The sequence below is a fragment of the Dendrobates tinctorius genome, unplaced genomic scaffold (genome assembly GCF_039654945.1).
Source record: "Dendrobates tinctorius isolate UK_male_01 unplaced genomic scaffold, ASM3965494v1 ptg000089l, whole genome shotgun sequence".
Lineage (NCBI taxonomy): Eukaryota > Metazoa > Chordata > Amphibia > Anura > Dendrobatidae > Dendrobates > Dendrobates tinctorius.
In genome coordinates, this window is record NW_027361757.1 from 23,023,557 (window position 1) to 23,039,451 (window position 15,895).

At 44.3% G+C, this 15,895-nt stretch overlaps 1 protein-coding gene across 10 annotated transcripts in view; it reads right to left on the minus strand.

The window, feature by feature from the left end:
• Nucleotides 1-202: 202 nt before the first annotated feature.
• The window catches only part of LOC141098268 (intelectin-1-like), a 115,147-nt gene continuing 99,454 nt past the window's right edge, over nucleotides 203-15,895 (minus strand). For all 10 annotated transcript variants that reach the window (XM_073585905.1, XM_073585903.1, XM_073585913.1 and 7 more), the window contains 3 exons: nucleotides 11,238-11,358; nucleotides 11,052-11,155; nucleotides 203-504 (listed from right to left, as the gene is read on the minus strand). In XM_073585905.1, the coding sequence (XP_073442006.1) occupies nucleotides 352-504; nucleotides 11,052-11,155; nucleotides 11,238-11,358 (378 nt within the window). In that variant the 3' untranslated portion in view covers nucleotides 203-351. The remainder of the gene's footprint in view (nucleotides 505-11,051; nucleotides 11,156-11,237; nucleotides 11,359-15,895) is intronic.

Sequence of the window (15,895 nt, forward strand, 5' to 3'; positions counted from 1 at the left end):
TGCTCTTGGGGCCCTTTGCGGCTGCACTGGTTGCACCAATGGTACATCCACCCCTGCAGAATCCCTTCAATTACTGTACAAGTCTAGGTCTCATCATCCACTTCTGCACAAGTACTGCACATGATGAATATAATTTGCCAGATTACATATACTGTACCTCTTCTTTGCTCAAACCTTAATTTAAAAAAAAATCTTTCACAACTTATAGACTTATTTAAACATTTTATTTTTTTGCCATATTCTAAGCTCTAATTACGGTACTCACAAATCTAATTTGTTCATTTTATCAGTGATTTTTATAAATGATATTGATAGCAAACAAAAAATACGTAAAAAAATAGGTAGTAGTGATTAACGATAGAAGAGGAGAACGGCTGCTTCATTGATCTCCTTGGTGGTACTCCATCCATCATGTGTTCCATAACCATTCCAGTCAAAGGCTGCAAAGTCTCCGCACTGTCTGGGGAGTCCTTCTGGGATGTAACCACCTCCTCCAACGCAGTGCTGAAAGCATATGTAAGGAGAATAAAAAACTGCTATTTGTTGTGGATATGCCACAACTTAAAAGGCAACCCGTCAGTCAGTTCATGCTGCCCAAACCCTAAGCCGCATGAATCAGAGCCGAGCAGCACAAATGTAACCAGGTATGTTTTACTCTAAAATGCTATGGGGTTTCATATAAAAAAAATTGAAGAATGGGCAGAAGATCATTGGAAGAAATGAGATCACACTAGCCGACTCCTCGTCGAACTGCTTTAGTTGATTGGCAGGTCTCTAACGTGTGTAAATTGGGATAGACTTATCAATTATCTAGAGTGGGGCAGGGAAAAGCCAGTGCAATGCAGCACCGGACTAGTCAGGTAGTCAGACCTCTCCCTATGATCCCCGGTCAGCTCGTCAAACTATTTCTGAAGCGAGGTTGAAGATTAAATGATCTCTAAAGGCCTAAAGTTAAAGATGACACAACCAAGCAATTCTTAATTCTCGTGTGCTCATTTTGAGTAACAAGTATAATAGGAGTCACTGGGAAATCGAGCATTTCTCAGGCAGACCCTACAAGGCGTTCTAGGGGGGGCAGTGAAAATGTTGAAACGTATTGAATGTAACAGCATGGGAAAGACTCCTGGAAGTATCTCTGACTCCCAGATTACTGCTGAGAACAATGGTGTCACACTTTTATTCCACTTTAAAAGCACTGACAATAAAATATTCAAAATTGAAGAGAACTTGATGTTTACTTTAAAAAAATGCTAAGAAATATTTTTCCTTTACTGTGACTTGTACATAAGGCAAAATTTAAAAAGGATTTAAAAAATAATAATTTACGCAAACCAAAATTTAATTTTTGATAAAAAAAATTGGACATTTCAGTGCAATTTATGAAGGAAGCAAGTAGTGCCAAAAATTAGGGACTCAGAAAGACTTACTCTGCATTAGACTTAAAGGAGGGCCTCATACATATTCTATGCAAATTGTCATGTATTGGTACTCCTAGACTCATAAAGGCTATGCACTAAATGCAGAGACTGCCAAAAGTTACAAGCAGGGTCATCGATAAATTACTTATGGCCCTAACTGTACTGCCTCATTCAAATATTCTGTGTAGTTGTGGTACAGTACTTCTACACTCATAAAAACTCTGCACACAGTGCAAAGTCTGCCAAAAGTTACAAGCAGGGTCATCCATACATCTTTCAACACACCAACTGTAGTGCCTGATAAAAAATTAAGAAAGTGTAGTTGTGGCACTTTTTTACACTCATAAAAGCTTTGGACACAGTGCAAAGTCAGGAAAAACTGATAAGGAGGGCAATACAGTCATCCATAAACCCTTAAAGGCAACAACTTGTGGGCCTCATTAAAATATTTTTAAAGTGCAGCTCATGTACTCTTAGACTCAAAGGCTTTACACAAAGTGTAAAGTGGGGAAAAAATTCTAAGTAAGGTCATCCAGTCTTCCATAAACCCTTGAAGGCATCAACTGGCAGGCCTCTTTCAAATATTGAATATTAAAAACACTTTATGTGCTGCTGTCATCCGGTGGTGTTGAAAAGCAGGGGCTAATCCAGGCTTTATTCAATTTTATCAGAGTGAGCCTGTCAGCACTTTCTGTTGACAGGCGAAAGCAGGAACTGGTATAGGAAGTGGAGGAAACCCTGACAGAATTAAGGAAAGCAATCCTTGGCATAGGGAGCACATGTGCCATGCCAGGATGTAACTTGGGCCCGGCCTCCACAATGTTCACCCAGTGAGCCGTTAAGGAAATGCAGCGTCCCTGGCCACAAGCGCTTGTCCACATACAGTTGTGGCCAAAAGTATTGACACCCCTGCAATACTGTCAGATAATACTCAGTTTCTTCCTGAAAATGATTGCAAACACAAATTCTTTGGTATTATTATCTTCATTTAATTTCTCTTAAATGAAAAAACACAAAAGAGAATGAAGCAAAAAGCAAAACATTGATCATTTCACACACAACTCCAAAAATGGGCCAGACAAAAGTATTGGCACCCTCAGCCTAATACTTGATTGCACAACCTTTAGCCAAAATAACTGCGACCAACCGCTTCCTGTAACCATCGATGAGTTTCTTACAATGCTCTGCTGGAATTTTAGACCATTCTTCTTTGGCAAACTGCTCCAGGTCCCTGATATTAGAAGGGTGCCTTCTCCAAACTGCCATTTTTAGATCTCTCCACAGGTGTTCTATGGGATTCAGGTCTGGACTCATTGCTGGCCACCTTAGAAGTCTCCAGTGTTTTCTCTCAAACCATTTTCTAGTGCTTTTTGAAGTGTGTTTTGGGTCATTGTCCTGCTGGAAGACCCATGACCTCTGAGGGAGACCCAGCTTTCTCACACTGGGCCCTACATTATGCTGCAAAATTTGTTGGTAGTCTACAGACTTCATAAGCCATGCACACGGTCAAGCAGTCCAGTGACAGAGGCAGCAAAGCAACCCCAAAACATCAGGGAACCTCTGCCATGTTTAACTGTAGGGACCGTGTTCTTTTCTTTGAATGCCTCTTTTTTTCTCCTGTAAACTCTATGTTGATGCCTTTGCCCAAAAAGCTCTACTTTTGTCTCATCTGACCAGAGAACATTCTTCCAAAACGTTTTAGGCTTTTTCAGGTAAGTTTTGGCAAACTCCAGCCTGGCTTTTTTATGTCTCGGGGTAAGAAGTGGGGTCTTCCTGGGTCTCCTACCATACAGTCCCTTTTCATTCAGATGCCGATGGATAGTACGGGTTGACACTGTTGTACCCTCGGACTGCAGGGCAGCTTGAACTTGTTTGGATGTTAGTCGAGGTTCTTTATCCAACATCCCCACAATCTTGCATTGAAATCTCTTGTCAATTTTTCTTTTCCGTCCACATCTAGGGAGGTTAGCCAAAGTGCCATGGGCTTTAACCTTCTTGATGACACTGCGCACGGTAGACACAAGAACATTCAGGTCTTTGAAGATGGACTTGTAACCTTGAGATTGCTCATGCTTCCTCACAATTTGGTTTCTCAAGTCCTCAGACAGTTCTTTGGTCTTCTTTCTTTTCTCCATGCTCAATGTGGTACACACAAGGACACAGGACAGAGGTTGAGTCAACTTTAATCCATGTCAACTGGCTGCAAGTGTGATTTAGTTATTGCCAACACCTGTTAGGTGCCACAGGTAAGTTACAGGTGCTGTTAATTACACAAATTAGAGAAGCATCACATGATTTTTCGAACAGTGCCAATACTTTTGTCCACCCTCTTTTTTATGTTTGGTGTGGAATTATATCCAATTTGGCTTTAGGACAATTCTTTTTGTGTTTTTTCATTTAAGACAAATTAAATGAAGATAATAATCCCAAAGAATTTGTGTTTGCAATCATTTTCAGGAAGAAACTGAGTATTATCTGACAGAATTGCAGGGGTGTCAATACTTTTGGCCACAACTGTATCAGTCATTAAGTAGACAATCACAAAAACTGCATTGGGACAGGGCACGGGTGATGTTCCTGGACACGTGCTGCTACAAGGTGGGGACGCAACACCAGGAGAAATAGTGGTGGCTGGGGACGGAGTACTGAGGGACCAAATGTGTACAACTGTAGCAGGCCATTTTTTGTATTTATTTCTAACCAATGACATTTCTACAGCATATATTACAATAGTTAATTTTTGAACAATAAAATGTGTACACCTGTAGCAGGCCAATTTTCCTGCTTATTTAAAACAAACAAAATTTCACACAAAGCAGGTTATACAGCATATCTTTGACTGGTCACTCCTACCCTTCCGTCTCTTTTATGACCGTTGTCTAACTGTGCATTTGGTCTGACACAGCCTCTCCTGCTGCACTTTCTTATGGCGGATTCCATTTCTCTAACACCCCTCACCCCAGCAACAAACGTGGTGGATGAGTTGGCTTGCACCTCTACCCCAAATCCACTCCCACCCTCAGCTACTCTTCCCTCGTTTGAGGTGCACTCTGTTCGCATCTACTCCCCCCCAAACCTCCAGCTGGCTGTCATCTACCACCCCCCAGAACTGAACTAGCCATCTCCACCTTCCTCGACCACTTCACCACTTGGCTACTTCATTTCTTTTCTGCTGACATCTCCACTATCCTCATGGGTGACTTCAATATCCCCATCAACACTGCCACCTCAGCTGTCTCTAAATGTTTATCATTGACTGCCTCCTTTGGCCTCACTCAATGGTCCTCCTCGGCCACTCACAATGATGGCCACATGCTGGCCCTTATCTTCACCCGCCTCTGTTCCCTTACTAATCACACTAACTCCCCCCTCCCCCTGTCTGACCATAACCTACTGACATTCTCTTTCCTCTCCTCTCAGAGTGCATAACCCCTACTCCACAAACTCAATCACCCTCATGGAAATCTCACTCTTACAGATATAGCTTCCTTACATGACACAGATGCTGCTGCCACTTTTTATAACACCACAATAACAGCAACACTCAATTCGTCCGCCCCCTCACGCACACCAAAACTTGTACAATCAACAGGCAACCCTGGCTGACTAGCCTACTTTATCACATACAAGCAGTCCCTCGCCAGCTTCAAGTCCACGCTCACTGCCACAAAGCAAACTTACTTCTCATCTCTCATATCCTCCCTGTCTCACAACCCTTAACCGCTTTTAAACACTTTCAATTCGCTATTCCATCCCCCAGCACCTCCTCCCTCTCCTCTGATTTCTGCTGAAGACTTTTCCTCTTTAACCCCTTCCCGACCTGTGACACAGCGTATGCGTCATGAAAGTCGGTGCCAATCCGACCTGTGACGCATATGCTATGTCATGGGAGGATTGCATTACTGAGGGTTGGGTGACCGGGGTCACTGAAAGGCCACCCGACCCGCAGGCACAGGACTCTTTGTACTTCACCTCGGGGGGGTGGCTTTGCCCCCCATGGCTACAATCGCTCTGATTGGCTGTTAAAAGTGAAACAGCCAATCAGAGCAATTGTAATATTTCACCAATGAAGTGTGGTGAAATATTACAATCCAGCCATGGCAAATGCTGCAATAGCATCGGGCATGGCTGGAGACCGAGATCCGCCTCGCAACCGACTGACGGCTGCGATCGGTCACCGCCGTCAGCATCGGCTCCCCCTTACCTGCCCTCCTCTCCCCCCGCCTTCTGATCACCGTCCCTCCCCCCGGCACCTCCTGAGTCCCCGTGTTGCTCCTGGTGTCCCTCCTCCTTCCTGCATGGGGGCCGCCAACTTCCAAAATGGCGGGCGCATGCGCAGTGCGCCCGTCAAATCTGCTGGCTGCAGATTCATTCAATCATTGCAGGTACATTTTGATCAATATGATAGACCCTATCATAGTGATCAAAATAAAAAAAAAGGAAATTAACTCCTCGTTTATCACCCCCATAGGTAGGGACAAATAATAAAATAAAGATTTTTTTTTTTTGATCTGAGCCCCGACATGTGCCTGAAGAGTGGTTCCCCCCACATATGGGGTACCAGCGTACTCAAGACAAACTGGACAACAACTTTTTGGGTCCAATTTCTCCTGCTACCCTTGAGAAAATAAAAAATAGCGGGCTAAAAAATCATTTTTGAGGAAAAAAAAAATGAGTTTTTATTTTCACAGCTCTGCGTTTATAAACTTCAGTGAAGCACTTGGGAATTCAAAGTGCTCACTACACATCTAGATAAGCTCCATGGGGGGGGTCTAGTTTCCAAAATGGTGTCACTTGTGGGGTTTTACCTGTTTAGACACATCAGGGGCTCTGCAAACGCAACATGACGCCCGCAGAACCTTCTATGAAAGTCTGCATTCCAAAATGGTGCTCCTTCCCTTCCGAGCTCTCCCATGCGCCCAATCAGTGGTTCTCCCCCACATATTAGTTATTGGTGTACTCAGGACAAATTGCACAACAACTTTTGTGGTCCAATTTCTCCTGTTAGCCTTGTAAAAATAAAAAAATAGCGGGCTAAAAAATAATTTTTGAGGAAAAAAAATGATTTTTTATTTTCAATGCTCTGCGTTATAAACTTTTGTGAAGCACTTGGGGGTTCAAGGTGCTCACCACACATCTAGATAAGGTCCTTAAGGGGGTCTAGTTTCCAAAATGGCGTCACTTGTGGGGGAGCTCCATTGTTTAGGTACACAGGGGCTCTCCAAACGCTACATGGTGTCCGCTAACGATTGGAGCTAATTTTCCATTCAAAAAGTCAAATGCCGCTTCTTCCCTTCCGGGCCCTGCCGTGCGCCCAAACAGTGGTATCAGTGTACTCAGGAGAAATTGCCCAACAAATTTTAGGATACATTTTATCCTGTTGCCCATGTGAAAATGAAAAAACTGAGGCTAAAAGAAAATTTTTGTGACAAAAAATACTTTTTTTTAACAGATCAATTTGTGAAGCACCTGGGGGTTTAAAGTGCTCACTATGCATCTAGATAAGTTCCTTGGGGAGTCTAGTTTACAAAATGGGGTCACTCGTGGGGGAGCTCCAATGTTTAAGCAAACAGGGGCTCTCCAAACGCAACATGGCAACCGCTAAATATTCCAGCATATTTTCCATTCAAAAAGTCAAATGGCACTCCTTCCCTTCCGAGCCCTGCCGTGCGCCCAATCAGTGGTCTATGACCACATATGAGGTATCGGTGTACTCAGGAGAAATTGCCCAACAAAATTTAGGATCCATTTTATCCTGTTGCCCATGTAAAAATGAAAAAATTGATGCTAAAAGGAAATTTTTGTTGGAAAAATTAAAATGTCCATTTTTCCTTCCACGTTGCTTTAGTTCCTGTGAAGCACCTGAAGGGTTAATGAACTTCTTGAATGTGGTTTTGAGTAGCTTGAGGGGTGCAGTTTTTAGAATTGTCACTTTTGGGTATTTCCTGCCATATAGATCCCTCAAAGTGACTTCAAATGTGAGGTGGTCCCTAAAAAAAATCATTTTGTAAATTTTGTTGTAAAAATGAGAAATCGCTGGTCAACTTTTAACCCTTATAACTTCCTAACAAAAAAATTTGTTTCCAAAATTGTGCTGATGTAAAGTAGACATGTGGAAAATGTTATTTATTAACTATTTTGTGTCACATAACTCTCTGGTTTAACGGAATAAAAATTCAAAATTTGAAAATTGCGAAATTTTCAAAATTTTCATTTTTTTCACAAATAAACGCAAAAATTATTGACCTAAATTTACCACTAACATGAAGCCCAATATGTCACGAAAAAACAGAATCGCTAGGATCCACTGAAGCGTTCCTGAGTTATTACCTCAAAGGAACACTGGTCAGAATTGCAAAAAATGGCCAGGTCATTAAGGTAAAAAAAGGCTTGGTCATGAAGGGGTTAAGCAGAAGATCGATAACATCAGAGAAATCTTTGGCCCACAGCCCCAATGCCCCTCCTCTTAACTGCTCAGCCCTGTTCTTGCAAAACCAGATTCTCCACCATGACAGAATTCTCCACCCTTCTGTCAAGATCACATCTCACCACTTGCATGCTTGACCCACTCCCATTCCACCTCATCCCTAACCTCGCCACAGTCTTCATCCCAACCCTAACACATCTCTTCAACCTTTCACTTACAAATGGTGTCTTCCCCTCATCCTTCAAACATGCCTCCATCACACCCATTCTCAAAAGCCCTCCCTTGACCCATCCTCTGTGTCTAGCTATCGCCCAATATCACTTATCCCTTATGCCTCAAAACTACTGGAACAGCATGTCCATCTTGAACTGTCCTCCCACGTCTCCTCCTGCTCCCTCTTTCACTGGTTACAACTGGCTTCCGACCACATCACTCAACTGAAATCGCCCTAACTAAAGTCACCAATGACCTACTAACTGCCAAGAACAAGCGACACTACTCTGTCTTCCTCCTCCTGGACCTGTCTTCTGCCTTTGACACTGTAGACCATTCATTCTTGTTGCAGATTCTCTCATCTCTTGGCATCACAGATTTGGCCCTATCCTGGATCTCGTCATATCTAACAGACCGGATATTCAGTGTCTCCCTCTCCCACAATACCTCCGTACCTTTCCCCTGTCTGTCAGTGTTCCCCAAGGCACAGTTCTATGACCCCTACTCTTCACCATCTGCACCTTCGGCCTGGGACAGCTCATAGAATCACACAGTTTGCAGTATCATCTCTACGCCGATGTCGTGCAAATCCACCTGTCTGCTATTTCATCTTTCTTTTCTGCTTGCTTTCTAAAACTGAACATGGACAAGACAGTATTCATCATCTTTCACCCATCTCACTCTACCCCTCCACCAGACCTATCCATCAACGTCAATGGCTGCTCACTTTCCCCAGTCTCGCATGCACGGTGCCTTGAGGTGATCCTCGACTCTACCCTCTCTTTCAAGCCACATATCGAAGCCCTTGCCTCCTCCTGCCGACTCCAACTCAAAAATATTTCCCGGATCTGTACATTCCTTGACCAAGAAACTACGAAAATGCACGCGCACACCCTCATCATATGTCAACTATTGCAACCTCCTACTCTGTGGCCTCCCCGCTAACACTCTTGCACCACTTCAATCTATCCTAAACTCTGCTGCCTGACTAATCCACCTGTCTCCCCATTATTCCCCAGCCTCTCCTCTCTGCCAAGCCCTTCACTGGCTTCCTATTGTCCAGAGGCTCCAGTTCAAAACCCTAACTATGACATACAAAGTCATCCACAACCTTTCTCCTCCATACATCGGTGACCTTGTCTCCTGGTACTTACCTGCACGCAACCTCCGCTCCTCACAAGAACTCCTTCTCTACTCCCCTCTTATCTCTTCTTCCCACAACCGCATACAAGACTTCTCCCGTGCTTCCACCATACTCTGGAAATCTCTACCCCTACACATCAGACTTTCGCCTACCACAGAAACCTTCAAAAGGAACCTGAAGACCCACCTCTTCCGGAAAGCCTATAACCTGCAGTGGTCCTCAGTCTACTGAATCGCCACATGACCAGCTCTATCCTCTCCTAGTGTATCCTCACCCATCACCTGTAGACTGTGAGTCCTCGCGGGCAGGGTCCTCTCTCCCTTTCTACTTGTGTGTGCCTTGTATTGCTCATGTTTATTGTGCTTGTCTTCGTAGGCCCCTTTTTCAGATGTAAAGCGCCATGGAATAAATGGTGCTATAAAAATAAATAATAATAATACAGTATGTATGATAAAAGTAAATTATGGGAGCAAAAATATTTTGTGAACTGTATCAGGCCAAGCGGTCTTTAAAAATTTTAAAACACCCTAATTTTACACAAACCATGTTAAACTGTAAGGATGACTAATTGAATACAGAATTTTTGAGTTATATATACTGCTAAAATGTAGCAGAAAGCACATAACACTCTATGGATGAGTAATTGAATCCAGACAAATTTTTCTATCCTTTTTTTGGAGTGTTATATAACACAGAAATATACCACAAATTATGTAATACTGTATGGGTGACAATATAGCACATTTTTTCACCCCCCCCCCCCCCCCCCAAAAAAAAAAAAAAAAAAATCTGGACATGCTAAGCTGCCATATATTTTGCAATGGACTGTGAAGCTCTCAGCCATGACTTTATTCTACCACGCTCCCAGCAACTGTCCCTAGGGTAAATGCAGAATGTATCTGATACTAACAGAAACGCACAAGATTAGGCCTTAGAAGGACTGTTAGTGTATGATGGTTCAGAATCAGCACCAGTATCAACATTAGAGGACTCTGATAAGTTGAACTGTGCACACACAGGCCTGGAAAAGCACTCTCTCCCTCCAATATGAACTGTCCCTGAGCTGTGCAATTGCGTCAGTGTACCAAGTGTGGCAATGCCTGTCTTTTATAACCTCTGATGAACTAATTTGGCCAGCCAATCACAGTAATTCTACTACCAAGATGGCTACGGCATTATAGTGACTGGTAGGCAATCCCCCCCGTATGTTTATTGGCTGTGTAACCATTAGCGCCAAACATGTGAAGCAGGGATTTGAGCATTACAACCGAGCACCCAGATACACGAGTGATATCTGAGTATTGCTGCACACACTCGCTCATCCCTAATCTTTAACTTTAGGCCGTTTAGAGATCATTTTATCTTCAACTTGCTTAACTGTTCACAGTAACAGTCATTTTTACCCAAGGTGCCCAAACTTTTACATGCCACTGCACTTTTCGTTGTGCAGCCAGGTTCTGAATGACTGTAGTTTGGGCAGCATGAACTAAATGACTGGTTCCCTTTAATCAGTGTTATTAAGGCCTTAAAGGGGTTGAGTCAGTTACCCCCTTATTCTATAATTTACTGATCACTTGAGGTTCAACTGCTGAAACCCTCATGATCCTGAGAATGGGATTCAGCAGAGCCCCATCTTAATAGAGTGGAAGTTGTGCATGCAGCTCCACTCCATTTATTGCCTATAACAGAGCTCAGTTATTTCTGTCAGTACCCTACAGAATGAATGGAGCAGAGGTGTGCATGCTTCTTCAGGCACTGGATCAGTGGTACAATTCCTTTAATAATGACAAATGATAAATGTAAATATATCACTAAAATTGATCTAGTTCACCTATAATGTAATACTCACATGTTCTACATTGCATCCAGTCACCTTCACACCTGGGCACAGAGCCAGGGCAGCTCTTTCTGCATTAATAGCGCGGAATTGGACATAACCAGCAGTGAACTCTTCTGTAGAGAGGTAAAGAAGCAAATATTATGGCGTACATCTTCACTGTGCAATATATTACTGTACAAGTATACAAGATCTTACTTGCGCTATTTGGCGAGTAATATAATACTGTCTTCTCCGCACTTCCAAAATCATATACAACGGGGATAGCAGGTCCATTGTCTGCAAGGCAGCCTCCAACATTATACACCACTGGATATTTCTAAGAGAGGATCCAAAAAATTATTATGTTTATATGTTGCTTAAAGGGAATCTGTCAGTAGGGTAAACCCTCCTAAGCTGTATGTATGGGCATGTAGGTCATAGGAAGCTGAATAAAATGATACCTTGATATCTGATGATACTAAGGAAATGTATGTAAACTTTTGACTTTGCAGTAAGTAATAAAAACGACTTAAAACATTCTCTCTCTCTTATTATTCTGGCATTTGGCAAATATTAACAATTATGGTAATCCTAGTTGATCTAAAACGGGAAAGATTTATCCAGATTTCATGGCAGATATTGAGAAAAACATGCAGATGTGTCTTTGTATACAGTGTATGTAACCTTTTGGTTTCAAATGTAGCTAACACAGAACAGGAGAACTAAACTTTGTCTCCTTACAACACGTGTTTGCAGCTAAAAGCAAAAACTACTGGAAAAGTATGCATGAAACCACAAAATTGGCAATGATCAGTAGCAGTATTTTATTATATTAGAGACACCAAAAAATAGACAAACGAGATAAAAAACACAAGACTTAAAGACAAGATATAATTTGTCTTTAATTTTCAAAATAAATCATGATGGATCAGAAAGTAACCTCAAATGAAACTAATATAACTGATAGAAATAAACATGTTAAGATATGAGATTCCAGAGTCAAGTTACCGACCTGAATTCATGCTGTGAATACCACTGCTGTCTCCTCACACTCCAGCATGTGTTTCACATGTTGCTTCCTCAGGGAGTGGTCACTGGAATCTTAACATGTTCATTTCTATCTATAATAATAAATTCCCTAACCAGCTTCCAGTTGTAACAACTTCCGTCCAGTTGTAACCGGTGACGTCACCACACACACACACGCACATGTTAACCCTCAACACACCACACCGCCTCAACACACACTCCTCTCACCTTTCACCTCCACTCATGTCCACTCACTCTTTCACTCCACATACGTTCCTTTCTCTCACTCCGTTTCTCATACTCACACCGTCATCGTCGCTGCCCCGACATCTTCCTCCGCCGCCGCGATCCAGGATCCAGACGTTCTCCAGGCCGCCGACATGTTCTTGCAGGACGCCATCTTGGATTTCGTGAAATCCCACGATATCCAAGATGGCGTCCCGCAAGAACATGTCGCTGGCGTGGGCGACATCGGGATCCAAAATGGCGTCGGCGTAATCTCGCGAGATTTCGCCGACGCCATCTTTTTGGATCCCGATGTCGTTCACGCCAGCGACATGTTCTTGCGGGACGCCATCTTGGATATCGCGGGATTTCACGAAATCCAAGATGGCGTCCCACAAGAACATGTCGGCGGCCTGGAGAACGTCTGGATCCTGGATCGCGGCGGTGGAGGAAGATGTCGGGGCAGCGACGATGACGGTGTGAGTATGAGAAATGGAGTGAGAGAAAGGAACGTATGTGGAGTGAAAGAGTGAGTCGACATGAGTGGAGGTGAAAGGTGAGAGGAGTGTGTGTTGAGGCGGTGTGGTGTGTTGAGGGTTAACATGGCAAGAGGTGTTAACGACGTCGGCGAAATCTCGCGAGATTTCGCCGACGCCATCTTGCATTCGTGAAATTGCGTCATTTACCTCACGCCGACTTGCTGTGCGGACGCTTGGCATTGCCTGTACCACCATAACTACTGCTGCCTTGGTCCTATGCCTGTTTACTGCCGGTGTCTAATTACTGGACCAATTTGCCTGTACTGCCATAACTATTGCTACCTTGCTACTCTGCCGGTGTCTAATTACAGGGCTAATTTGCCTCTATCGCCATAACTACTGCTGCTTTGGTCATCTGCCTGTTTACTGCCGGTGTCTAATTACAAGGCCAATTTGCCTCTACCGCCATAACTACTGCTGCCTTGCTCCTCTGCCGGTGTCTAATTACAGGGCTAATTTGCCTCTACCGCCATAACTACTGCTGCCTTGCTCCTCTGCCGGTGTCTAATTACAGGGCTAATTTGCCTCTACCGCCATTACTACTGCTGCATTGCTCCTCTGCCGGTGTCTAATTACAGGGCCAATTTGCCTATACCGCCATAACTACTGCCTTTGTTCTCTGCCGGTGTCTAATTACAGGGCCAATTTGCCTATACTGCCATAACTACTGCTGCCTTTGTCCTCTGCCAGTGTCTAATTACAGGGCCAATTTGCCTCTATCGCCATAACTACTGCTGCTTTGGTCATCTTCCTGTTTACTGCCGGTGTCTAATTACAAGGCCAATTTCATAGAATCATAGAATCGTAGAGTTGGAAGGGACCTCCTGGGCCATCTGGTCCAACCCCCTGCTCAAAGCAGGATTCGCTAAATCATCCCAGTTAGATGTCTGTCCGCCATAACTACTGCTGCTTGCTCCTCTGCCGGTGTCTAATTACAGGGCTAATTTGCCTCTACCGCCATAACTACTGCTGCCTTGCTCCTCTGCCGGTGTCTAATTACAGGGCTAATTTGCCTCTACTGCCATAACTACTGCTGCCTTGCTCCTCTGCCGGTGTCTAATTTCAGGGCTAATTTGCCTCTACCGCCATAACTACTGCTGCATTGCTCCTCTGCCGGTGTCTAATTACAGGGCCAATTTGCCTATACCGCCATAACTACTGCCTTTGTCCTCTGCCGGTGTCTAATTACAGGGCCAACTTGCCTATACTGCCATAACTACTGCTGCCTTTGTCCTCTGCCAGTGTCTAATTACAGAGCCAATTTGCCTCTATCGCCATAACTACTGCTACTTTGGTCATCTGCCTGTTTACTGCCGGTGTCTAATTACAAGGCCAATTTTCCTCTACCGCCATAACTACTGCTGCCTTGCTCCTCTGCCGGTGTCTAATTACAGGGCTAATTTGCCTCTACCGCCATAACTACTGCTGCCTTGCTCCTCTGCCGGTGTCTAATTACAGGGCTAATTTGCCTCTACCGCCATTACTACTGCTGCATTGCTCCTCTGCCGGTGTCTAATTACAGGGCCAATTTGCCTATACCGCCATAACTACTGCCTTTGTCCTCTGCCGGTGTCTAATTACAGGGCCAATTTGCCTATACTGCCATAACTACTGCTGCCTTTGCCTTCTGCCAGTGTCTAATTACAGGGCCAATTTGCCTCTATCGCCATAACTACTGCTGCTTTGGTCATCTGCCTGTTTACTGCCGGTGTCTAATTACAAGGCCAATTTCATAGAATCATAGAATCGTAGAGTTGGAAGGGACCTCCTGGGCCATCAGGTCCAACCCCCTGCTCAAAGCAGGATTTGCTAAATCATCCCAGTTAGATGTCTGTCCGCCATAACTACTGCTGCTTGCTCTTCTGCCGGTGTCTAATTACAGGGCTAATTTGCCTCTACCGCCATAACTACTGCTGCCTTGCTCCTCTGCCGGTGTCTAATTACAGGGCTAATTTGCCTCTACTGCCATAACTACTGCTGCCTTGCTCCTCTGCCGGTGTCTAATTTCAGGGCTAATTTGCCTCTACCGCCATAACTACTGCATTGCTCCTCTGCCGGTGTCTAATTACAGGGCCAATTTGCCTATACCGCCATAACTACTGCTGCCTTGCTCCTCTGCCGGTGTCTAATTACAGGGCTAATTTGCCTCTACCGCCATAACTACTGCTGCATTGCTCCTCTGCCGGTGTCTAATTACAGGGCCAATTTGCCTATACCGCCATAACTACTGCTGCCTTGCTCCTCTGCCGGTGTCTAATTACAGGATCAATTTGCCTCTACCGCCATAACTACTGCTGCATTGCTCCTCTGCTGGTGTCTAATTACAGGGCCAATTTGCCAATACCGCCATAACTACTGCTGCCTTGCTCCTCTGCCGGTGTCTAATTACAGGGCCAATTTGCCTCTACCGCCATAAGTACTGCTGCCTTGCTCCTCTGACTGTTCACTGCCTGTGTCTAATTACAGGGCCAGTTTGCCTCTACCGCCATAACTACTGCTGCCTTGCTCCTCTGCCGGTGTCTAATTACAGGGCCAATTTGCCTCTACCGCCATAACTACTGCTGCCTTGCTCCTCTGCCGGTGTCTAATTACAGGGCCAATTTGCCTCTACCGCCATAACTACTGCTGCCTTGCTCCTCTGCCGGTGTCTAACTACAGGGCCAATTTGCCACTACCACTTCATAACTACTGCTGGGCAATTACAGGGTCAATTAGTATCTGTTTACTCTACAATACTCCAGGACGCCTTCTTCACTGCCAGATAACTGCCAAATAGACTCCTTTACCTGTGCCAACATGAGTCATAACAAAAAGTATGCCAATGCCAGTGAAAGGAAAGCAGCTTTAGCACTACGACAAAAACAACGCCGTGCTAATGAGACTCCTGAGGAAAAACACCATCGCCTTGAGAAGATTAAGGCTTATAAAAGCCGTCGCCTCACACACGAATCCCCTAACTCTAAATCCATAAGATTGGCTGAAGAAGCCTCTGCACGCCGTCACCGCCGACAACAGACGGCCTCTTCCTCATCATTATTATTAGACTCACAACAGGATGCTTCCACATCAGCATGTGGAACA